The sequence below is a fragment of the Taeniopygia guttata genome, chromosome 2 (assembly GCF_048771995.1).
Source record: "Taeniopygia guttata chromosome 2, bTaeGut7.mat, whole genome shotgun sequence".
NCBI lineage: Eukaryota > Metazoa > Chordata > Aves > Passeriformes > Estrildidae > Taeniopygia > Taeniopygia guttata.
The window spans coordinates 61,541,366-61,568,269 of NC_133026.1; the positions used below are offsets into that span (position 1 = coordinate 61,541,366).

Here is a 26,904-nt window from a genome sequence, read left to right on the forward strand (position 1 = left end):
AAGACATTAGTAATAGATTAAGAGTGCATGCCTCTCTTGTGAGACTTTTTCTTTCTTGTTTTTTTTTTCCTTTCAGTCAGAAAATTCTAAAGGTGAGTAGGTGAAGTCAATTTTAATAATTCACAGACGATAATACATCTATTTCTTGTTTGACAGAGCTAGTGTTTAAGCTATTAGCATTGTCTGGCATAAGATGAAACAGGATCAGACACTCATCCCTTTGAAACCTCTAACCTAGCCTCATTTGAATTTCTTCCTTCCAGCTTTGCCAGTACATTTTAATAGTCTTCGTAGAGTTCTCAGCTGCCTTGTGACTTCAGAATTTATCTACCAGGCTGTGGTTAGGAGTAGAGTAAGACAGCACCATTGCTCGCCACGTTTTCTGTATTCAACAAAACAGAAACCTCAGTGCTACAGATAGCCATTGAAATTCAAAACAGACCCCTCGACTGCTGCACAAAAATGGGTTTTAAAATCAGATTTCCTTTTTGGAACACTGTTCTGTAATTTTTGAAAGCACTCTTTACTTGTTTTTTTTTTTTACTTCCTCCAAATTGCTGAACTGATACTACTTTGTACCAGTAGTAATCGCGTTTTGTATTGATTAGCCATAAGGGATAACAATAAGGGATAATGTAAGTGGAATACCAATAATGAAAACAAAAAAATATGGTTTAAAAAAGGACACCTGCCTGATTTTTTTTACAGTGGTGTGTGACAAGTTCATGTTTATAATTTCCTACATCTCTTACCAAGTTAGTGGTTGCAGACCTTAGTTTTAAAAAATTCTAGATGGGTAACTAGGAGTTGAATTGCTTTTGTTCTTGCTTTTTATTCTATTTGACTGATAAAATACTATGCTTCTATCTTCTGATTTTGGAAGCAAAGTCATATATTCAAGCTTCTTTACAATAACAAAAACTTCTGATTAAAGCAATTGGCTGCCACTATAGTTTTTCCTCAGATAACAGTTGTAAATTTCCAAACCTCTAATCTTTGACAGCATTTTCCTCTTGATCCAAGTTTCTGTTTCCATGTGTTGGTGGAGATTAAAAAGTGGGTTATGAAGGTGAAATTAGAAACAGAGGAAATGTGAGGTTTTAGGAAAAGCTCAGGTAGGGCCAAGTTTGCTCTGTCCACTGTTTTTATAGCTATGAAACAAAGCCTATTGGGGCCTCTTCTTATACTGCAGTGTCACCACTGATCACACATTGTGACATTTACCCCTCACTCAAAACAACTCTTCTGTAGTGCTAATCCTATAAAATTACTGCAGTCTTTAATCCTGTGCTTGCAGAGGAGTATCCAAGATAGTATTTAGGTGTGTTATTCCTGACCTTCCTTTCTCTGTCTCCTCCCCAGGGTGCTTATTGGTATTACCTTTGTATTTTGCATATTTGTTAGATGCCTTCTGGACAACTTCTGGGCTTACAATAAAGACCAAAATTAATTTTGACTGATGAAGTGAATCCCAAGAGTGAGATAGCTCAGGTATTATAAACAAAAAGTTGTCATGGTTGGAATATAACTTGCCCTGTAGGTAAGCCACCCAACTCCATAATAATTCAACAGCTTTGTGGCATAAATAAATGCAAGGGTAAGGGGACACAAGAGTGAAAACAAAAGCACAGGAAGGTGTGTTATTCACCGCAATAGAGATCCACAGCAGTGAAGACTTATGAGCACTTGAAGAACAGCCACAGGGAGTTGGAGATGGATGACAGGCCATTTGTGTGTTGGAAAGCTCACGAGTATTCTTATTTTTGCCTTCTAGTCTTAGCAATCACAATTAATTCTGCTTTGGTTTAACTGCTGAATGGAATTAAGGAAAAAAATATTTACTTCATTAAGATCTTAAATAAGGCTTTGAGAAGGATTTCCTTCTTCAGAGTAATGCCTGGTATCTTTGATACCCTTGATAACATAGCTTGCTATGACTGAGAATGCCATGGATGCAAACATCTACATCCAGCAGCCATGTCAGCTGGGATATACTTTCAGAGAAAGCAGATTTTGGTGCCGCGCTTGTTGGGTGAAAAACTTCTGGGAAAAACCCTTCATATGTGCAGGTATGTGATAGCTTGTGTATTTGCTGCAGGTTTTGTAAGGATCAGCATTATGCAGCATAGTTCATCAAATAGCCATTTTGTACATTGGCATGCAGACAATTTATGACTTAGCAGGACTTTAAGCTTGGAGGGACTGTTTAGAAATGTGACAAAGTGGAGTCGTTGCTTTTGGCTGGGACTACCAAGTATTGTCCTATTTATCACAGAAAGAATAAAGGGCCTGATGAAGTGGTCAGAGGAATGAAATCAATAACTCTTTACTCACACACCAACTAGAGAATGTCAATGGCAGCTAGAAACAAAAAGAAATAATCACATTAGATGTGAATGCCCCCTTGGTTTGTATACCATTTTTTTCCCTTGAGCTGACTACGTTTTTTCCTGTAAAGCCTGCAGAATCTAGGGTATCCCTCAATGTCTTTTCAACTGCCAAGAACTCAGAGAGACACTGTTTTCAGAGCAAAACCTCAAAACCTCTAGACTGTCCTAAAAACACTGGATGATATGAAGGCTTTCTCTGATTTCCTGTGTAACCTGTCAAAGACAGTTCAGGAGATTGGCATGCTCCAGTTGAGGTATCACACCTGTGTGTCAATTCCAAAAGCCATAAGGAGATTCTTAAGGCACAGAAATGAACTTTATATCAAGTTCCTCTACTTGAAATGTTAAAAGTGAACAGGAAAATTTTCACTTTGGATCAAGGTTCAAAGTCAATAAATCTCCAGTTAGAATTTTTTGCATTTCCCTTTTATTCATTGCTATCAACTCACCATATTTTTATCTTCTCATAGAATGTACCATCTAACCAATTACAGCGATGTAGAAATGCATCTTCAAGTAAAGCATTCTGTTGATGTAAATATTTTAACTTGGACTTTGGCTATTAGAGAAATTCCTGAATAATAAGGAAAAGAAGAGTTAGACAGCTCTGTAAGGATACTAATTTAAACTGTAATGCTAATGGGAACAGATTACTTGACAATGCGGTGGTGGAGGCAAACAGACTCATTTCTGTAAAGAGGGTGTTGACAAGCAGTGATTTTTGGGAAGCCTCCAGACAGAGTCCAAGATACTCCAGACTCTGACTTTAGGGATTTAGGCAATATAAAAGTTATTATTAAAAAAAAAAAAAAAAAAGAAAAAAAAAGGCCAACTCAAGCATTTACATCAGCTGTGCCTGCAGCTTTTTTTGCGCTTTTTTTCACATACTTTTGTTCTATTAAACATTTCAAGAAACATTGTACAGTTAAGCCTAGCAATGTGAAAAGGACTAATATCCTCTTTTGATAAACTCTTCCTGTGTTACTGTTGTGTCAAACTGAGTATATATCAGCTTCACATTTAGGCTTCTTCAAAATAATAGAATATGTAGGGTCTTGAGCCTGATAGACCTCACGTGGACTTGAACTGAAATACTCCCACTGAGTATCATGTTGTTGTGTATAAAGTGGCCTTGAATATTCTCATGGCCTTAGGCACAGATGCAGAGATGGCTCCCTCCAAAACCAAGTTCCAGGCAGGCTGACAATATCATTTCCTCATGTCCATACAGTGTTTTGCTTTGGTTTGTTCACATAACCCAACTTAATTTTTATTTTGCCTAAAAAGGTGGTGCTTTGTGAAGAGGCATCCTATTTTGTTGCTTCTATTTTGGCTCTGCAAAACACCCCACTGACTGCTGCTGCAAAGAAAGCAGATTCTTCTTTCTGTACCCTCAGATCCCGCCTGAAAACTCTCTTGTTGCCTTCAGAAATCACTGCACACCAGTGATGTGCTGTGACTTCTTGAGCATCTTGATGACAAGTGTTGTTTGTTGTTGTCTTCTCACACTGTGTCTCTACTTATTTGTGCTCCATTTCCTGTACTGTGGGCATGGGAATGCAATTTGACCTAATGATTCAGGCTGAGCAAAGGAGAAAACTCTAGTCACAACAGTGTGAAATGCTTCAGTGCAGCAGGAGAAGGGTAAATGATCTCATATAAAAGCTTATTTGTCATGGTAGCAATATGACTTCACGTTGTTAACTGGTTCAGTGATGTGCAGCATGGCCTTGGATTATGAACATTTTGTGCAGAAAAACCAACATTTTGGTTCTGATTTGCAGCACAGCTAGAGCAGGACAATCCTGAGTGATGGCAGAGGTTTTCAGACACAGGCTGTAATAATCACCATTTCTTTGTAAAGATTTTAGAGAAACATATGTAGGAAACTATTTATTACATCTGTTAAGATTCTGCCCCATAAATGCTGACTTTCACCTGCATGCAAGAGCTGACAGAAGCATACCAAGCCTAAATCTGTGTCTGGATAACAAGACAGCTTTTCAGTGCCCTGAGACCCAAGGAGCTCGTCCTCTTGCTGGAAATTCTTTGGATACCATCTTTAAATGTTTTACAGTATTTTTATTAGTACTTTCCACTCTTTGGTGGATCAATGGAAGTCTGTTCTGAAATTTTAGGCACTTCTTTCTTTGCAGTAGCATTTTAAATTAATGGTCTGCAACTGTAAACTTACATATTTGTACTGACACATTTTTTAAATATAAAGCTCTCATGTTCCTGTAGTAAAGGAAGATCCAAAGAAAATGAGAATATCTGGCACTCCAGTCTGCACTATCAGCTCATTAGCCAATTCTGCAAATTTATTCTTCATGTGGAAAAAATGTTGTGACGTAGTGGCTTGTTGGCTGTATCATACCAGTGTTACACTGGTAACTCTGTTACTATAAATCTCAAACCGGTGCATATTTTCAGCTGTTGCAAGGTACGTTCACCAACGGTCCTGGTGGCGTACTTTAGTGACACGTATTTTAGATTCAAAATGCTGGAAATGTAGGCAGTAAATGTGATTTCATACAGCCCTTATATGGATTGTTTGGTACCTGACTTCTTCCCCTTTCAGAAAGATGCAGTTAGAATCACAGAGTAGAATAATAGAATATCCTCAGTTGGGCAGGACTCACAAGAATCATCAAAGTCCAACTCCCAGCCCTGCACAGGACACTCCAAGAGTCACACCATGTGCCTGAGGGTATTTTCCAAACACTGCTTGAACTCTGTCAGGCTTGGTGCTCTGACCACTTCCCTGGGGAGCCTGTTCCAGTGCCCAACCACACTCTGGGTGAAGAACCTTTTCCTGATACCCAACTTAAACCTCCCCCAGTTTAGTTTCAGGTCATTCCCTTGGGTCCTGTCTCTGGTTACCACAGGGAAGAGATTCAGTTCCTGCCTCTCCTCTGCTTCTCCTGAGGAAGTTGTAGACTGCAGTGATATCTCCCTTCAGTCTCCTCTTCTCCAGGCTGAAGAAGTCAAATGACCTCAGCTGCTCCTCGTATGGCTTCCCCTCCAAACCCTTCAACATTCTCATGGCCCTCCTTAGGAGGCTCTCTAACAGCTTTATATCCATCTTATATTCTGGCACCCAAAACTGCCCCCAGCACTGGAGGTGAGGCCTCCCCAGCTCAGAGCAGAGCAGGACAATCCCCTCCCTTGCCTGCCTGGCCATGCTGTGCCTGATGCCCCAGAACAGGGTTGGCCCTCCTGGCTGCCAGGGCACTGCTGGCTCATGTTCAACTTGTCATCGACCAGGACCCCCAGGTCCCTTTCCATGGGGCTACTCTCCAGCCTCTGGTTCCCCAGTTTGCACATCAAGTACCTCATAGATCCAAATACACCTACCTTGTTTTTTTCTACTAAAAATTGCAAATTTTTATTAAGGATCAGTTTGTCATTGATTTGCTGTGACCCTTGGGGAGTTTTATATGATTTCTGATGCTACAGACTGAGAAAGTTTCCTGCAGGGAACTGGGAACTCATTTTCATTTAAACTGTGACATTCCCATACAAGAAAATGGGCTTTACAGAGGAAGTTTATTATTACCAAACTGCTTGAGTGAAGGCTTAGTATCAGATTATTTCTGCTAATGGCAATGTCATGTGGAGACTGTACAGTATTTTTGCAGGGCTGAGGCTTGTCTCCCATCCTGATTCTTTTCAGTATGTGCTGGTGCACTGGATGACTTATATCCCTCTGCTGAGATACACTGTCTTCATACTTTATTATTCTCTCTAGCCTTACACTTACTTCTCTGCATTTTGGTTATCTCATCACCCATTTTTCAATAGCATCATTAGTCATTCCAAAATTTTCCTTCCTCTCTCCCCTCTGTTATCACCCCTTTTTAAACGTATTTAAACATTGCATTTTTACTGTTGCATCTCTTTAGAGATAAAACACTTCTGGTTTATTCAATGGGGTTTTTTTTCTCAAAATAAATATGAGACTCTTGCCCCAGAACACTAACACTAACACTTCTGTTACTCCCCAGCACCTGCACTGCTCTCTGGTTTTGCTGCCCAGCTAGCTGAACATGCAAGTGTCTTCTCCATCTTTTTGCAGAACCAGAAGTTCAAGTTTTATTCTAGGAGATGCCTTTTAAAAACATCTCTAAGATTCCCCGAGCAAAAACAAAATAAAAAAAAAACCACATGCCTGGAAATAGTCTACTGGTGAAAAGAAGGAAAAGAGTCCAGCTTCTTAGTGTAGGTTGTTGTCAGGAGTTTTTTTCCCAGATATTGGTAAGTGAAACAGAACTTGATTTGGTGTTCATTCTTGATGAAATGCATGTGTCGTGCACGTACATGTGCATTCTCTCTCTTTCTTCTCTGTTTAAATCCCATTTAAACAGTGCTCAGTGACTGCTGGGAGCTGTAATCCATGTGCAACTCTGTCATGAGGCAAACACCAGCTGGAGGGACGGCTCTACAGTCTGCAACCAGTTGAGTTGCTGAGGAGTCATAAAAGAGGGAAAAAGAGGTTCATGAGAACTCAAACAGTGCCTCTTGGAAAGTGTTTCTTACACTCTCTTAAAAGCTACGAAGTCTGTATCTTGTACAGTTTCTTGTGCTTTGCCAGGGACAAGATTACAAAACAGAAAATGACAGAACTTCACAGCCAAATTGGTACTTTCTTAAATTTGTTTGACAAGATATTTCACACAGCTTCAGAGTAGACTGAAAGCACCTATAAAAAAACTGCTGTTTACTACATAGAAAGAAAAACTATTTTTTTTTCTTTTTACTGAAGGAAACATTTTTCCCCTGACGGAATTACAAACAGTTGTGAATATTTCTATTTGGTCCTTTAGTCCTGATAGATGTTTTCATTAGCCATCTCTAAAGTCCCAGTTTGGGAGTATTTGTAGAAGGTTATCTGAAGAAACACAGATGTTTGGAAGTTTACCATTCTTTTAATTAAATAACGTGTTAGGGTATATTTATAGCTTTGCTGATTCAGAGCCATAGGTTAACAACTCTTGTACTCCAATACTATTGAGTAATTGCCCAGAGCAGTATCCTAACACTTCTGTAAAACAAAGCACTAGGGACTGTTAGTGTAGAAAACTGTGGAATTTTATAAGGGGTTTTGACCAGGGAGCACTATTAAAAATAAATGCCTCTATTTATGGGTGTTAGCTAATGACTGAAACACTAGAAAAAGATGCTAAGTAGTGATGGCTTCAGCAATAAAATTACAAATGACAACAGATATTTGTGAGTGGTGAAGGTATCATAATTGCTGTTACTGAGCTTCCTGCCTGCTTTCCTTGGTGTTTTGCTCAAAAATAGCAAAGTAATTTATACCTGTTCTGTAGAAGAGCAGATCTTGAGAATGTTTGATGATAGCATTGTTTAGAACAAATATTCTGGCTACAAGGATATTTGGACTCAGGAATCTTCAAATTAAGTACATCCCACCCTTCCTGCTTGTAATTGTCGGCCAAGACAGCAAAGGTTATTGAAATGAGAACCTTAGGAACTGTTGTTAGTGGAGAATGAGAAGGTAGCCTTACGAACAGCATATGTTCTCTTAGAAAAATATATTGAATTGAAGTGGTTGTAAGTTGTGGGCTGTGAAATAGATCTCCTAACACTTGACATACACTGCAAATGGAACCATTAATTCTTCAGGTGAAATTGATTTAAGTGTACTGGGGTACTGGAACCTGTTGTAGAGTCTCTTGCAGCATACAGTGTTCAGAGAGGTAAAGTGTGGAAATGATCAGTCAGGTGGAAGCTGAAGTCCTGACCACAGCCTTCAGTGGACTTCAGGTCTAATTTGCATGGTGTGTTTCCACAAAAGGGATCCTTCTTCCTGGAGAGCGGATGCATTCAATAAAATGCTTTATGCCCCTTAGTGAAGTTTTTGATGGGATGACTGCAAAGAGAGGGAATGGTTATTCCACCCTAAGTCTGGGCAACATAAGAATGGGAATTGCAGTTACAATTATTTTTCTGTTGTTTTAGTAATTTAAAGAAACACACACATGCATATCCACACAAACACTCTGTGCTGTCGGTTTAGAAACCTTTTCCTCCTTCCCTCTGCTTTTTCTCTAAAGAAATTCTGCAATTAGAAGGCCTCATGCTGCAGCTCCATTACCACTCAGATGCTTTCATTTCCTTGCTGTAATTGTGAAGAAAGTCAGCTTTGAAGGGAAAAAAAAATACCACACTTAATTCACTTCCAGACTCAGTCCCACTTTAATAGCTGACAGTAATCACACTACTATTAGATAGAGGGACACTGTAGACAGTTCCCTGGGATCTTGAGTCCTGCTTCAAGGTAGAATTTGTGAGTGAGGCATCCCCTCCAGGGTTACTCACAGGGGAAGGAAGGAATGGCCAGTGTCTTGGCCCATAGGCTTGAAATTCTTGCCAGCAAAGCTGGAGCTGTATGAAAAGGTCTGCAGTTCAACAGGGTTGTGGTATAAATACACCTCTGCAGCCAGGAGCAGTGGAAAGACAGAGACACCAAGGGAAGGCTTACTTTAGCTGTTACTGTTCATCCTTTGGAAAACAAGTATTTTATTTCACCAGTCATACCCAGTGCAAAGGTTCTTAACATAAGCATAAGTGACCTCTGTTCTCCAAATCAGCTAACGCTGACTGACAGGCATTGTTGACATGATAAAGAAAAGTAGTATATTTACTGCAAGTAACCTTGCCCAAGCATAGTTGTCTTCAGTAATGGCTGAGGTGGCAAATAAGTGGTCTTTTCTGTTGATTTCCATATTCAATTTCCTTCAGATAAAATGGTGGTCTTTCATTTGGAGGCACTATGAGCTGATAATAACAAATTTTACTTAGCTGGCACAAAATAGTACAAGTACAAAATTTTGTATGCATTCAGTGGCAGTTCTGACCACAGGCTGGAGAAATGTGACATCTGTGCAGACAAGCAGAACAGGCACTGTACACTTTAAGATTGAATTGAAGACTTTTACTATCCAACTTACTTGCATTTTGAGGTGCAAGGATTAATAGTTCTCCAAAATAAAAGTTTTAAAATACAAGTTTTTCTTTGGAAAAACAAAACAATAATCATTGCTTCAGCAAGATTTTCAACTTGAGAAGCTTTTTGTGACTTTGAATTCTCTGTGTTTTCAGTCCTAAGCTCTTGATCTAGGATTGGTGTAATATAACACACATTATTCTTGGCTTCCTAAACAAGTTTTTATTAAGTTACTGTGCTCTTTGCAATCTTGGAAACGTTTTAATTCTCACTTTACACTTCAAAGTTCACAGCTATCTCCGTGTGCTATGCAAACACTGGGTGTAAAATGGGCAAGTGAAACACCTCCCTGCAATTAAGAAAGGAGGTGGTTTCCTCAGTGGAAATAATCTGCATTGACCATAGCAAGAGCTAGACCTCAGCATCTCATTTAACACTTCAGATTGTCTTTGTATATGTGGGCTAGAGTCCAATAGCTTTAGGAAATCCTTGGTGGATAGTAATCTGGAACACAAAAAGCAGAAGTCCTACTTCAACGCAGTTGAAGGCCTCTACTTACTAGCAGTCTTTGGGCTCAATTATCATGGAGTTGCAATTAACTGTCTTTCACGGAGAGGGTGGGTCCTTCCAGATCCAGGAGGAGAGGTCACAGATGGGGCGGTGTGGTTTCGTGGTTAAGGGTAATTTGGCTTGCTCAGAAAAAGGTCCAGACTCCCGGCACTTAGGCTGAACACAAGCAAAGCCAGACAGCAAGAAATGCCATGTACCACCAGCCCGCCACATCTGCCACCAGGCATGACCCATCCAGACTGCAAATTCAGGCTTTTTTTTGCCTTTTTTTTTTTTTTTTTCTTCCTGTGTTTTCTGTCAGGCAGGTAACTTTGACTTGCATCTGACTCGCCCTGAGGAAAGGGACACAGGCAAGTGGGCAGTTTTAGTCTTGCTAACTCTGTGGAAAGGAAATAGATTATAATCTTTCCTCCAGGTATTTGTTGTTCTAAATTCCCTCAGTGAGCTCCCAAGTATTTTATTGTGCATTTCATGGGGCTCATTAAGCTATAAGCTACAAAGTAGGAGGGAGTTTCATTATCAAAGTTGTGATTAATGCTATGTCCAAAATCTGAAATAGTTGAATTAATAACTTGTTTACATGTCTGAGACAAAGCAAATAGAGACAGTCACTTCTTGTTGAGAAAACATTCTTTCTTGGCAGAGCTTAACATAGATGTTTCCAGCAGAATCTTCTCCCTTTTGAATCTGTCTAGTGTAGGAAGAGAAGTGTTAGCTTCCCAGTTCAGTTTGAGATTTGACAATGCCCAAGGGGAGGGATGCGTCAGTTTTAAGGAATCCCCCACGCCCCACAAAACTTGGAAATTTTACATTTATAACATCATGTCTGCCTTGAGGAGGCAAAATGTTGTTATCAGTATTAACCTTTAGCTAGTTCTTTGTATTATTTTCAGATGGGTATATTTAACTCAAAAGCCAGCCTGGCTACCACTCTGCATCAATTTTCAGCATTATATGGACATCAGCATTTAAGTATCTTCTTATGTGATACAAATAAGCAAGGTACAATCAAGGTTTGAAGATGTTTGAGGGTCTTTAACTGGTATTAATGACTGTACCTCCTTTGACTTGTTTTTGCAGTGCAGTTTTAAAGGCAGGCATAAGGATCTGAGACAGTTTTGTTGACACAGCCCATTCAGAGCTTCTTTTCCTAGAAAATATCCACAAACTGAGCAAGCTTTGTGAACCTTGTCATTAAACACTTTATGCCTCTTCCCAGTTGCACAAATGTCACTTGGTCGTATTGGATGTTCTGTCCTTGCAATTTCAGACATCTGTTTCTTCCACATTTATCACAATTTTTTTTTCACTTCTTGTATGATGTAGGAAAATCAAGCTAGTGTATTTGAGGCCCAAATGGATGATGGAGATTGCCACAGCTACAGTCAAAAAGCATTTGTTTTCATACTTTCTAAAATGGATTCTGAAGTGAGAGCTCAAACTGTCCCCCCCCGTTATTCAGTGTGTTGCATCCATCTTGTCCTTCAGATCCTGTGAGTATTTGTCTTGAAGTCCTGGCCTGCAGAGGTGCATGCTGAGCTGCATCCTCCCGCTGCATGTTTTAGTTTCTCCCTGGTGCAAAGCAGGCCCAGGGAAGTGGCAGTCAAAGCAGTGACAACAAATCCCAGGCAGGACTCAGATGGAGCCTTAATGATTTTGCAGTGTTCCTATTCTGTGAGGGCAATACTTTTCTAGTGCTAGATTTGGCACAAAGTAGAACTGGATTAGTGAGGGAAAAAATTGAATAGTTTTACGCCCTCTTTTCTCCTTCAAAAGCCACTGTATTCTGAGTGGTACAGGCATTGTAGACTTGCAGAAGTTTAAAGTAATTTTGAATGCAAGGAGAAGAGCAGCATAGCTTACTTCATTTTGGATGAACATGTTCTCATCATTTCTAGATGTAGAAAATTCCTTGAAAAATCCCAGCAGATTAATATTTTCCCGTCTGGTGAATCTGGCATAGAAACTAAGATCTGGGAATTAGGATGAGTTTTAAAATTTTACAGATCATGAGAAATCAAACCAGAGGAATGTCACTAATTCATTTCATGAGGTGTTCATCTCTGCACTGCCAAGAGAATAACTGCTATATTTAACTGAGCAATAGCTCTTCAGCCAAAAACAGCGGATAGTCCCAACTCATTAGTTAGCTAAGCTTCATTTCTCCCTCCCACTCCCTTCTGTCATATCTCTGGTGGCACAAAGCCCATTGTAAAATTGAAAGTTGCCTTTCATATGGCTAGACTGCACTGAAGGAGTAGCATTAAATGTTTTTCACACATTTTTATTTTGTCACTAAGATGTATTTAAAGGATAGATAATTTCCATCCCTGCTGGCCCCTGCTGCTTTAATCCAATTATTTCTCTAAATGTGCTAATAGATTTCCAGTTTACAGAAGGCATTTTCAGCCTGAAGTGCTGTTCAAGAAGCAACTCAAATTTAAAGAATGAAAATTAAGGCTATGCTTTACTGGAATTGCAGTGTGCTGTTAAATTCAGATCTGACTGCAGCAGGGTACTCTAACTGTGAGGACTGGCTGTGTTTAACACCACCAGCATTCAAAAGGTGCAACCAAACACATTTGCTTCTGAGTTCCATGCTTGCCATTCAGTTTCCTTCATCTCTCCCACATCTCTGCTGTGATTTTCAATGAAATGTGACCTTTCCTTGGCAGCTTCACTTTATCACTTGGAGAACCAGAATCTTGAAGGAACCCTGTGAAAATCTACGTAAAAAAGATTTCATAAACTTCATAAACTAACTTGGCAGTACTTCTGTACTTGAGCAGCCTTGCTGAACTCAAAACAGGTTGTGGACATCCATAATGTAAGAGCTATAGGGCTTGTAAGCAGCAAGGTTGACTACAATTGAGACTTATAGGTAAGGGATTTCCTTTTCCAGCACGATTTCTCAGCTGTCCTGAGGTGATATCATGAGCACACTGAAAAATTATGAGTTGCAAAATTTTGCAATTTCTTCCACCTTTGCAGACTAATGGAGAGAATCTGTTCTATGACAAGGTTGAAGAAAACAAATCCAGCCAGTGGATGAGGGGAAGGCATCTCTGCTGATGCTTATCATAGAAAGTGATATTAGTTAAGGAGTTGTTCAGGTTGCAGCCTCAGAATGTCTCTCCTGAGTGCCCCAACTAAGTAGAACCATAGAATCATTTAGGTTGGAAAGGACCCTTAAGATCATCCAGTCCAACCATTAGCCTAATACTGCTAAGTCCACCACAGAAAACTAGATCTTAGATATATAAATTCTGTTGAAAAATAGTTTGTAATCAGGAACTGTGGAAACAGAGGTTTCATTCCGAATATGCATTCTAAGCAATGGACTTTGGACTCAGCTTAAGCCAAGATATATCCATGGGAGTGCACATACTGTTGCCAGGATGAAATGGTTGTTTGAGTAAAATGATGTTTCATTTACTGGCTGAGCTTAGGAAAACATCTGAAGAGAGTGGGAGCAGAGTGACTGTCTTCTAAGAAGAGACTGATAGACTTGAGTTCATGGTTCCCCCTCCTTTCCTTTTTTTGTTCTATACCAGAGCAAATGATGTGAATAGCAATTCACATTAAAAGTTCTCAGACTATGTGGCTGCTTCTTACCAAAATATATTATGCATATATGTATATATGTATGGCATATATAAGTATTTCACCCACCAAAATTTTTGACTATTTTTTATAGGAGGGCTTCGTGTGTAGATATTTACCCCCGAGGAATTCTTGTTGCATGTGGTGTTGTAAAGCCAGAACATTACCCCAGCTCTTTTATAGACTTGGATTGTATTCACTGATGGTAAAGAGCAATTGTTTGCCATAATCTCTTTTTGCTTTTATCTGTACCTCTCCACTGTGTTTCCTTTATGTGTATGCGTCCTTCAGAACTTTTCCAATTTTGCTGATCCTAGCATAGAAGTACCTTTGCTTTATGCTCTTTCTTTCCAGCAGATATGCTAGCATGGTTTCTCTGGCTTAGAACAATACAGGTCTGAATCTTGGTCTTGGAATTTCCGGCACTTAAAGGCTTTAAATTCCTTATTCCATCTAATTTGTATCCACCTAAAACAGAGTATGATCAAACTCTACATATTTCCCTCTCACTTTCTGACTCACTGGTATATATTTATACCTGAATTTCTCAGCAGATTTAAAATAACAGCTTTTATTTATGGACATCCTGTGCTTACCATTTTTGTTTTTTTTTTTTTTCCCAAAATGATGCAATAGAAAGTATTGGCAGGGTTAGCATTTCACTTGTATGAAGGTTACTTCATGTTTATTTGTATCTTCTAAGCACTAGCATACATGCATTGTACAGATCCATTTAGTTTTAAGAGTAAATTAATTTTCTCTGATAATGAAGGGATGTCACATAAATCTGAAGTAATTTCTGGCAACTATATGTGTACAGGCATATATGCCTGTATTTTTACACTCCTAATGAGCTATCATTTGCTAGCCAAGACATTTTGTTCTTTGTTTCAGAAACATCACTCTTGTTTTACCCTGGAATAAGTAAGCACTGTTTACGTCCCAGTAAATCTTCTACTGGTCACAGTCCACAAAAGTGTTTGTTTATGGTCCACAAGATTTGGATCACTTTCTCTTGTCTTTTCCCTTGCTAAGTATGTCTGCCCAGACTAATTTAAACTTACAGAGGATCATCAAGTGAACAGCATTTACCAATATGGCTCTCCCCATGGGGAAATCTGGTAAATGTTGCAATGCCTCAAGAAATGCTGAACAAACTAGTCAGTAAGCAACATCTTCAGGGTCTATCCCACTTACTTCAGGTACATTCACTCAATGATTCCACAAAAACATGGTCTGATGCTTTGGCTGTCACAGGTCTGAGCCTTTGAGCTTTATGACAATTTTGATACGGTTCATATGAGGCGGCAGAGCAACACCACTGGTGACTGGCCAGATTTGAGCCACAGCTCTGCAGCAGAAGTGGACCCCAGCATTCCCTGGGGAAAGGAGACAGAGGTCTCTGAGAGTGGTTGTGTCCACTGAGGTGCAGAGGAGCAGGGGGCAGCTGCTGAAGTCAAGAATCATCTCTGCTTGGGCTCACATCTACGAATGTTTTTCCATCCGGGGACTATTTCCTCTCTGTAAAAGATGTCCTACATATCATATTTATAAATGTGTATAAACACAATATGTGTATCAGTAGAGGGAGAGAGAGACATAAATATATACATATGTGTGTGCGTCTATATATGTAAATATATGTATGTATTATACACACAAAACTTAAGTATACATTAACCAAGATAAGCTGTGTTTGCCAGCGCTTTAATCTCAGTGGGAGACTGTTATTGCTGGAGTCAGGCTCTTGAGCACCAGCTGAGGATAGGAAACGAGATTCTGGCATGTGGGGTGTGGGAGGAATCTCTCTTTGTCTATTTCCCTTATTTTGTTTCAGAGTGCATACACAAATAACATTCACATGTGGCCACGAGTGATGTAATGTGTGCAACTGACTCCAAAAGAAGCTTCTCTTGTGAGTGTAGCCCCTTCAGAGCATGTATCACTTTATACTGCTATTAAATAATATGTTGCCATGCCACAAGGTAATAGGAATCATTTCAGAATGCATGTTTTCCAGCCAGAAGTTGGGAATCTATTTGCATCTTTTCCATCCTATTAGTTTATATATATGTAGAAAAGGCTTCTTCTGTCTGTATATGGCTGTACATGTGCATATAGAGAGGAATGAGACAAATTTCTTCTGACTTGCCAGATTTTTGTGTTTTAATCTGTTTTCATTGCCTTTGCCTTTTACTTAGAATACCAGAAGTCTGTGGCACATCAATGCTGCTGTCTGTGGCTTGATCATCAGGTAAATGCTGTGATTTCCTGTCTCAGGAGTCTGTGGCTGCAGGGCACAGAAAGCACTGTAAAGCCTGTTTTCTTGCAAGCATGTTTGTGCTCCAGCACAGACCCATTTCCAGTTGTTTAAATTAAATACTACAAAGTCAAAATTTGCCTAAATTACTAGTGTACTAGGTAGGAAACGGAATAAGTAATCACAAAACTCTGCAGCATCTATTATTAAATATATATATGTGTGTGTGTATATATATATATATATATATATATAAAGTCACACAGGGTTTGTTCACACTGACTCAGGAAACAATGGTTCACATCTCCCCTCTGGTTCACAGAGGGTCTCTGGGAGAAGGTTCTGTATGAAGTGCAACTGTACTGAAGAAAACAGTTACATCAGTGTGAAACGAGGTATGTGAAATCAGATTCAGAGCCAGCATGAAAACCTTCTTAGCAAGGGCTGTTTTCACACACATGGAAGGTATTAGCACAATCCCTCCCCAGATAGCACAGATAGTGTCAGGAAAAAAACTGGCTTTCCTGGATCAAGTATAGATTGCCAGGGCTTAAATTGTGTGATAATGAGCCTGTATTACTACTATTTATTTTAAGTACTGGCAACATATTTGGCACCATACAAAGCAAAAATAAATAATGTCTTCATCCTAAAAAACCTGTGGTGTGAAAGCAGACAAAGGTAACGTAACATATGAAGGGGCATAAGGGAGATGTTTTAGTCAAATGTAAATTATTTTCCTTAAGGGTAAAATGACAATCTGTGTACATAAATTCTCTATGGCCCCAGATAGGCCTCATCTCACAATAATTTAAATAATGCATTCTACTTGGTTCAAAAATAGAAATTCAGTACTTTAACTCAACCCCCCCCCCACCTTTGAAAGGGTCTAGATGTTGGAAACAACCTCAAAAGACCCTGCCTCAGACTGATCAACCTAAGGAAAAAAATCCAACACACTCTTTTAATCTCTTTTATATGACTTTAAACAACTCAAATAACAGGTCTCCATTACCTCTAATTTCCAATTAATTAAATAATTATAAAGAATACTGGAAACTGTAAAACCCCAAGGAGTCTCATGATGTTTTGCTGGTAGAAAGCAGCTTGTACTTGGATTTTCCTGCTTTCCCTTTGCAATGTACTCTTTCTAATTGCTGCAGGTAGAGTTCAAATTGGTCTTTAACACATCAGTCTTATTATTTCTATTTGGATTGCAATTTTAAAATTAAAGCTAGCTTTACAGGGCCCTGTGAACTTCTCTGTCTGGTGAACCCTGTTATTATCTGCAATGGGCATGGGAAGAGGTCTTCAACACGCAACACATTATTTTCTCATTTTCTTAGAAGTATGTCTTACATACAGCAGGCAGGGCATACCTGTTAGGAGAGCAAAGAGAGACAGTTGTCCCAAAGGAAGTGATGGTGGCAAGAGAAGGTCTGTGAAGCACTCCCTGTTGGTATGCTGCCCTGGTAGATGGGGTGCATGAACGGTGCCTGTACCTCCTTGGGCTTGGCTGGGAGCCACATCCAGCAGGCCGTTCCCAAGATCACACCCTGGTGTCAATTGTCTGCATAAAAAGGATAGTTGTGGGCAAGAGCTGGGCCTTTGTGCTATTTTGTTGACTTAGCTTTCTACCCCGCATAGGAATGTTCTCCATCCAGAGAAAATAAATCCTGTCTCTTGGCTAGAATCTGGTTTTTTGATTGACTAAGTGGTATCCTGACTCATTTGTGATCAGGGAAGGGTGTAGTTTGGAAGAGGATTTACTGAAGAAGTTGTATTATCTTTAAATAGATCTAAACAAAGAAGTATTTGAGCAATTACTCTGCCTTTGTGCAGAGTATCAGCCTACAAACAAGTTTCAAATGGGGCTTTACAGAAGTCACTCCAGTGTTTTCAAAGTGATGGGACAGGCAGCATATTTGTTGAATCTGAACAGTGTTAGATGAGATTATCTTAACATTCAAGGACAGAAACCCACCTGATAGTGAAGTGGGAGGAAACGCTCAGAGTTCAAAGTGATCTTGACTATTGGAGAAATAGTCTGACATGAATAGGGTATGACTCAATGAGAACACATGCAGAGTAAGAAGGAGATTCCAAATCTGCTATATAATATGAAAAACAAGAGGTATAAAGCCATTTTTCAGAAACTAGTTTAGAGAGATTGTAAAGGATCACCATCTAAAACCTGTCCATGCTGTCAGTATTGTGGAAAAGCAGGTATCCTACTGAAACTGATGAACAGGAACATTGTGTCTAAAATATGACCTGTTTCTTCTAAGTCAGTTTTGGCAAGGCCCAGGATGGTGTCTGGTTTTGCAACAACAGGATGGTGTCTGGTTTTGCACACCACATTGCAGAACCATGTAGGTTTTGACTCCGGGAAAAGCAACAAAGCCAACTGAAAGTTTAGAAAACAGAGGTTTTAAAGAAAGATGTGGTTAGTGATATGTTTACTACAGAAAGGAATTAATCCCTCAATAGATAGAAGGATGCTACAAGGGAGAAGGAAGCGGGCTATTCTCTGTATTGATTGGATGGGACAAAAAAGTAAAAGCCTACATGACAGAAAAAATGGAATGAAGCAGATATGAAAAAAATGTTGCCCACCACAGTGTTGACTGAGAAACTAAGGGAATTGAACCCAGTTTTCCCATGTCTTCTAATGTATGTTGTAACTGTTGCACAAAATCTGGCTATCACCTCTTGTGGCCGCAGCACCTGCTATGTGCTGGTCTCAAGTTGGGCAACATGTGCCCACAGTGTGTATAAGCCATAAGGGCATAAGAGTCTTTATGTTTAGGCATTTACCTGTATTGAAATGGAGTTTCATTGTGGATTGGATGTGTTCCAGCCCACAGAGTTGCAACTGGGCTCATACACATCTGCGGTAGCCCAGATTAATTTAGAACTCTGGAAAACAGACATCCTGAATCACTGCTTGAGGTATTACTGCCTGCAACAAACAGTCTGAATCTTGTCGTCAACAGAGGCGGCAAAGTACCCAAACAGTGAGGTATTCATAAAGCTGTGCTGTGACTTAATAATCTTAGGCCTCTGAATTTCCTAAGAGAGGTCATCAGAAAATGAGATACTAATAAAGAGGCAGTCTGCAAGACAGAGTCATAGGTAATAATGCATTTGTGCACAAACTGTTAACTTTGCACTACTTTTCATATGTTGGGAAGATTTGGATCAAAAACTCTTGCTTTTTGAAGTTGTTTATGTTACCATAGTATTTTTTTAATGTATTCTAGATCAGTACTGAGTTACTGAGATATCATTAGAGCTTTAGAGGAAATAGATTTATAACTAAACCAAGAAAAAGTAAACTAATTTGGGAAAAAAAACACGTTCCCCAAATATGACAAACTCTAGGCCAGTTAAGGTGAACTATTTCCACCCGTTCTCCCCACCCTTTTTTTTCCTTAAGAGAGATAGAATGTGAATTAAGAAGCACAAAGCTCTTAGGCACTTTAGATTAAAGCTAAAACATAGTAATGATAGCTTGATGATTGAATGGCATCTGCCAAACTTCCTCAGGGACTTCAATAATATGAGAGTAATAGATCATTAGAAGTGTTGAACAGTGTGTCTGACATGTTTAAATTTATGTATCACATTCCTCCAAAATAATAACTAGTAATGGGTTAAAAGCTTTGGAGGGATGTGGGATATGCATGCAAAACCACAGAATAGGTGATAGTCTGAACTGGTGGTACCAGTTAAGTAACCCAAGATTGCTTACCTAGTATATTTTAAATATGTTAAAAGGGAACTTAATTATAGCAACCTTAACAATGTTTCTTCTGCAATTCCTTTCTAGAATGCAAAAGTTGTTTAGGTGAATGTATTTCAGTTCAGCTACTCATAGGGGGTATGATACATTATTCATAATCGTGTTAAGCTTAGTTGATGGCTACTCATGAACTACTTTAAATCCATCAGTTTGGGTCATGTCTTCTGATCTATACAGTCAAAAATTATGTAATAGCTTGGCTGGTTTATGTCAGCTCAAAGAAAATCAGTAGTCTTGGCCCAAGACTTGGACCAATTGGAACATTCTTGGTGCCAAGAATGTTCCAATTCATCCTCTGATATAGTCCTTTGAAAGAAAAGACACTTCAAAATAAAATACAGCATTGTTTCCAATAAGGTGACCACCTTGCCTTTAGGTGCAGCAGATCTCTGCAGAAGCAGTGCTCTGCTCTTGGGGAACCCCGAGTTAATGAGGAGCAACCCTTGTTCAAAACATGGAAGAGAAGTTCTTGCAGTTTTCCCTCACTAAACTAGGAAAACCAGCTATGAAGTCATGAGCACCTTGTGGAGCAAGGGTTAAAATAAGCCAAATAGCAGAGATTTGCAAGGTGACCCAGCTGACATATGTCATAGATTGTGGAAAGGTGCATAAAAGAATATCTGTGCTGGACTGTTGATGTTTTTGATGAGCAGTTTAAAAATGTAGTTCATACTTGACACAATGGGTGATGGACTTGAAATATGAGCACTACAGCCAAAAAAAGTCAAGTAAGTGCAACACTTGCTTACACTAATGTGAGGCTGCTCAAGTGCTCTGTTCATGCCCTTGCATTGTATTGTCACATGCTGATAATATAACAATGGCTAATGGCCCTAAAGTATCACAGAGTTGACCCAAGGATCTGGCTGTAGTTCTGGTAGATAGATGATAGCTGAACTCTGATCTGTTCTGCCCAGAAGAATCCCTTTCCTCTCCTCCCCAAACTTATTAAATCCCCTCTGTCCCTCTTGTGACAGAGATCTCTCTGGATCCCTGTCAAGGGCTGTTGCATACCTCAGCCACAGTCGTGGCTCTGTCATACATCGCTGGCTGGGAGGAAACAGCAATAGGCCAGATTGCCTGTCCTGTGTTGTGGATTTTTCCTGGGAATGCTGCTTGCTTTGGACTCTAGGCTCACTAGAAAAGCCTTTGTGAATCCCAGAATTTCTGCTCATCAGGAAGTAGAAGGTTGGATATTACCTGGGCTTGAGCTAATACTTCGTATGAAGTGTGTGGCATGAACCCTCCTCAGGTTACTTTTTGGCCATGGAGCTGCACAGTAACAACAGATGATGCTGTACATTGTTCTAACAAATGTAGCAAAACTTTGAATTTTCTGTCTGTCAGACTGCTTTCATAGTGTCACATGTGGCTATAAGTGGCTTCTCTTTACATCTAAATGGTAACTTCTCTTCATTTAACATGTAACTTCATTTAACACGTAACAACATGTAACTTCTCTTCATTTAACATCTAAAGATCATAAAGTACATGTGACTTAGCTTATTTTTTACTGAAACTTTCACCAGTGACTGCAGTCATTATACTAGAAAATAATACTGAGAGACAGAAGACAGAAAGAGAAATAATGATGGTTTTGAGAAAATAAGGATTTCAGGAATAATATAGACATATTTGCTATGACGGTGATTAGCTTAAGTGTGATCAGGTTTGATATCCTGAGATTAACTAAAGTTAGGCAGCTCACTTTTATTTAAAAAAAACTCTTAAGACATGTGCATTCTTACTAAAGTCCTTTTTTTCCCCTCTTTCTTCTTCTTTCTCTTTCTTGCTTTTCTTTTTCTTTTTTTTTTTTCTTCTTGTTTTCTTTTTTTTTTCCCTCCTTTTCCTTATTCACATGACTTCATGGCAGAGCCCAGTGATGGCCTGGTTCACCTTCCTTGTCCTGCCCCTGGTCTCTGTGCTCCAGGAGCCATGCACAGCCCTGGCAGTAATTGCGGCCTCGGAGCAGGGAGCGGCAGGCAGCTGCATGCCATGGGGGAGCTGTCTGGCAAGAGACCTCCTCCTGCTTCACTCAGACGTGTCAGGACAGCAGCTTGAAATGCTTTGTGGAAATACAAAGTGAAATGAAAAGCTTCCCCTCCAGAGGCTGCAGGAGAGTTGTTTCCAGAAGGTGATACCAGGAATTACTCCAGTGCTGTTCAAAAGTTCAAGGGACACAGGCATGCTCCATTTCCATATTCTGGAGGTCCACATCATGAAATGAAGGAAAAATAATATCTCAGTAGGTCTTCTACCACACTGAAAGTCAACAAGGAAGTTAGGAATGCCAAGTTGAAGAAGGAAGAGGGATTTTCTTATTCCTGAAGGTTTTCTCAAAAATCCTACTGCTGTATTGTAAAGGTGAATGAAAGGCTGTAAAGCACTGAAAGAATTCACAAGATAACATTTTTAACATAGACAGTAATTGTTCCAATTGAGATGGAGTTACCCATGAGCTGAACATCTCCAGAGACAGTCACGTAATTGTTGAATTCTCCTTTCTTTCCTTCACATAAGAAAGTCACCAAAGTCAACAGTACCTCATTGCACCAAAAAAAACCAAAAAAAGCAAAAAAAAAAAAGCAGAATTTAGCATCTGTTCATGTGTTGTAGAAACAGAAAATGGAAAATATGAGTTCCATATTCTTATATAGCAGTGGCTTTCTTGTTAGAGTGTAAAGTTCTTATTTTACTCTTTTTCAATCTAGTCTTTATTTAATAAATACTATTAGTTAATTACCAGGATACACATTTCTTTTTTTGCCTTCTTCTTTTAAATTGAAAATAAAGCTATTATGTATTTCCCTGGTATTTCCCCTTTCACTCCTTCTGAGCTGAGAGGTAGGAAGTAATTTCCATCCTTGGGTTCAGAAAGCAATGTGTAGCATCTTCTCAGGGTATGAAATTACTGGATGGAAAAGTAGATGTTTACATTCTCAAATGAAAGGGGACATTTTCAATGATATTCATAAATTCAGTCCTGATTAAAATTACTGAGATTATGTTTAATGTTTATTAAATGAGAGTAGATTTATTTAAAAGTGTAATTCTTTTGCAAATCTCTGTTACAAAACATACCTGCTGATTTAAAGGCATCTTGCTGAAGTTTTGCATTTCTAAACCTCATATGAATTTGAGGCATGACTAGTGGGATGTCAGATGAGTGAAAATTTTTGCTTATGTTGATGGCTGGCAAGAGACAGCATTCTATCTATGTATTTTAGGACTAATGAGAAGTCATGTATTTTCTTTCAGCCAGCTCTTTGAAAAATCTGTGGATAAGAAGAGCTTTTCACAGCATTAAAAATAGTACTGTATAAAAATTTAGTCAGCATCCTCTTTTGGAGGCAATACATGAGATTGTAAAGAAAGTGAAAAGGTTAATTTAAAATGGGGAAGCAGGTTCATAGTATATAAAGGAACCTATGAAACAGGTTAGATGCTTTCTCTAGAAGGAGGAAAAGTATTGTACTTTCAGTCTCATTTATGTATTCTTCATATACCACAAAATATTGCAGTCATGTCTGCTTTCTTTTGAGGTTTGGACATATTTAGTCATAACAGCGGTTGTGGCTTGCCTGAGAATCTTGCTGAGAATCTGTCTACTGAGACTTTTACTTCTTTGTCTCATTAACCCCAGGACAATCCATTGTAGCATAAACTGTCAGTTCAGTTTTGGTAATGTATTTGCAGTTTCTCACTTTGAGGAGAAATTATTGTATCACCATTTTGACTGTAGTGATTTAGGGATCTGTTTGATGTTGTAAAGCCAGAAAAAAATCCCAGAGGCATATTGAACACAGAGAGCTGTTCACACATACATACCAAATCCAGGAAGCTGTATCAGTAGGTCTCACCCATGTAAATGAAGAGATGTGTATTGTTCTAGTCCAGTTTCCAGCTCTGAGACACACCATGAAAGTTCTCTTTCCCATCTCCTGTGTAGCTTTGTGAATACTCTCTTACTTCCCAACTCTGAAGTGATTGCTTCAGGAGGCCTTATCCAGCGAGATCTCATTCTTATTTCCTCTACTTTGGCCTTTTTGTGTCAAAAAAAGAAGCTGCTAAACACTGCACACTCAAGACTGTGTGTATGTGGAGAGAGAGGAGGAACAGCTTCTTCTCACTTTACTTAAATCCCCCTTACACTTTAGAAATTGCAAGGGCTCAAAAAAGTTTTGCAAGGATGAATTTCATCCACACAAATCTCTAGCAGTTCAGGAGTTAAATTCTGCGCTTTCCCAGAGAGTAGAATTTCCTCCTCCCTCATGTCTAATTGAAGGGTACATATCTATGATCTACTTTGAACAGATTTTGCATTTGCTGCGCCCAATGTAATATGTCAGATTAAAGCCTAATTGATATTAATTGTCAGTTTGACAGGTATTTACGTAATACACCTGTGATTTGTCCATGCTGCAACATCAAAGAACAATGTAGTCCATTGTCAATCTTGTAAATTTTTTTTCACTTCTTGACGACCAGATTATTGTTCAAGAGTAAATATGAAGTATGTTTCAGGAGGTTTACATTGGCATGTTTCCTCCTCAGTTGTGATTTGACTAACAATAGAACAAACCTATGCTGATTTTGTAATCTCAATTCCAAAATTCCAAAGGAATCACTTTGAAGCACATGTTTTCTGATAAGCAAGTTCCAAATTCTCACCATCCTGCTATGAAACGGTCCTCTTACATTTTGCAGCATGTGGGTTCTGACTCATCTTTGCATTATGCTCTTCAGTTTTATCTTGATGTAAGCCCCATTGACTTAATTGCACTGACATAAAGATGGAATGGGGAAATGGTGAACCACGCCCAATAACAAGTCCATGGTGAAAATATGGGAGTTGTTCTTTTGTCTTCAAGGTGGTTTTGCTAGAATGGGGTGTCTCTTCTAGACAGACTCTGCTATTTTTAGCAACTTGCAAGAAAACTGAAGTGCATCCTCCAAATCATACCACAGTGCAAAAAGCAGATATGCATCAGAAGGCTGTAACTAGAAATGGGAAATTACAAATAGAGACTTGATGTCTTTGATAAGGCAGAGCATGGTGCTTCAATCAAAGATAGTATTGAATATAATTCTGACATCATGTTTACTTTTAGCCAGTGTGCAGCATATGCAGTGTACAGTTACCTAAGGAAGAGACGAGGAAGAGAGAAGATAAGTCAGGATGGTAACTCAGGGCCACACTGAAATACAATGGAGGAAATGGAAAAATAAATGTTATTTACACATCAAAGTGCTAGGGGAAGCTACAGTCCCTGTACTACAAAGGACATGGGATCTTGAGGCATCAGAAAGATTTGGGTTGTCATATTGTTGAAACAAGGACTGCAGCATTAATTCAGACAGAAAGTGCAGCAGAGAACATGAGTTTCCCTCACCAACCCTGGCATCTCTGAGGGCTGCTTAGGCTTGTTGTTTTCTCTGAGACATGTAACATGATTCTCCAAACCCCAAGTTATGTCTAGCAGGCAGGATTTAACTTTTAACTGGCATGATTTCAGTTATATCAACAAAAGATCTCGGTCTCCTGCCACAAACAAACAACTCTAAATTAACTGGCCTGAATAATTGAATAAGGGATTGTTTGTTTGTTTACTTCAATTAATGTTTGTGGTAGCAGTGGCTGGAAATGAAATCTTGCCACTGCTTTCTAACATCTATCAGATTTGGAACTTTGTCCCTCTCTGAACCTTTGTATTGCACGCAATTCTTCATGCTTTTTTTCCACCACTACTCACATCTCCCTTTATTTTTCATTCCTGAGATTCTAATATATTATACTGGGTGTTGTAGTACTCTTGATCCAAGAACACTATTGCCTTTCCAAATCTGTGAAAACAGGTGGGGTTTGGGGTGGTTTTTTTCGGGTTTTTTTGTTGTTTTTTTTTTTCCTGGTTCTTCCTTTATCTTTTTATTCTTTTTCCTGTTTTTGAATCCTCTATTTATCTTGAATGATTTTTTTCAGGCAATGTCTTTTCATTTTATCATATTCCAGTCTCCTGAACTTTATAATATAACTGGCATAGTTTTGTTTCTTAAGATGTCCTTTGTTAAAAGTCCCCTGCTTTTTTCAATGCACTACATTGCATGTACAGTTGTAACTACAACTGTCTTTTATTTTAAATGTCATTGTAACCATTCAAAAAACTATTTTATAAAACATCATAAAAACCTGGCTTTTCTTCAGTTTATCTTGCCTTGCAATTCTTCCAGGGTTTACTGTTTGTTGCCATGGTATCAGCATCAAGTATTTGTTCTTTTGCTTTGCTCTCTTGCTTTTCATAATCTAGTAATTCCTTTTCTTTCTTTGAATTCTTAATTCCTGCAGTATTTCAGTGAGGACTCCAGCCTACTCTGTTCCATGCTCCTGTGCCTGTTTTACACCACAAGTTCAATATGCCGTTCCCTATTCTGCTTGTTGTTGAACCAATGGAAACACAGTCTTTCCACCTGCTTCCTCATGCTCAAGTAATATATGCAGCCCTAGTTTACATAGGTAACAACTCAGCTTAAAGCCTCTGTTCCACTTTCCATTCTTAATTTGGTTTCTGTGACCCAGTATTTATCCCATGCTCAGCCATCACCTCACATCTCTGGAGCTGAGTCATGGTCCAGCTCAACTTTGGGGTTTTTCTAGTGTTCAGTACTGGTGCTGAGGTTGTATTTTGGATGCTGTTTCATTGGTTCAATGCAGGAATCTGTAAGTGTTTCTACCCAAAGTCCTGAAGGAGTTAGGGAGCCTGCAAAATACCTATCCAGGTGATGTCTCTGGGTCAGAGATGCTCTCTGATACTGCCTCATCCAAGGCTCGTGCTGTGTGTTTAACACCTGGCACTGCATCTGTGCCTGTGTATCTGAGGAGGCAGAAACAGACTGTTGAACACTGTTTCATCGACTCTTGTGGGCTGAAAGTGTGAATAAGCTGTGTTTAATATGGTTGTCTAGGCTGTTTACATTGGCTTTTTGAACCACAGCCAAGTTAAATTTCTGAGGAGGCTGCTATTGCTTTCTAAAGATGTAACCCTCTATCTTTGTTCATCAGCTCAAAGCTATTTACCAATCATTATCTGTGTTTGGCAGAAGAACAGCAAATAAATCAGGTGCTTTGTGTTTTACATGGTCTTGGTAAATGTGTATTAAAATACAACATCCTTTTATTTGAACAATATTCATAAGAGAGAATATTAATTATTATTAATGTTAGAGTATTACTGTTTTGCTCTATGCCCTAGGAGATGACAGTCTCTGTGGTAGCATTAATTAATGTGTAGCTTGGCTGTGTAGGCAG

At 39.1% G+C, this 26,904-nt stretch overlaps 1 protein-coding gene across 3 annotated transcripts in view; it reads left to right on the top strand.

The window, feature by feature from the left end:
- The window catches only part of GMDS (GDP-mannose 4,6-dehydratase), a 407,595-nt gene that overhangs the window by 342,729 nt on the left and 37,962 nt on the right, over positions 1-26,904 (top strand). Inside the window, exons 10-11 of one of the 3 annotated variants that reach the window (XM_032746846.3) lie at positions 15,738-15,790; positions 21,475-21,556. The exons of the other annotated variants lie outside the window; for them this stretch is intronic. Of the exons in view, the coding sequence (XP_032602737.3) occupies positions 15,738-15,790; positions 21,475-21,484 (63 nt within the window). The 3' untranslated portion in view covers positions 21,485-21,556. Of the gene's footprint in view, positions 1-15,737; positions 15,791-21,474; positions 21,557-26,904 lie in introns of those variants that run through there. 3 annotated transcript variants of the gene reach the window in all.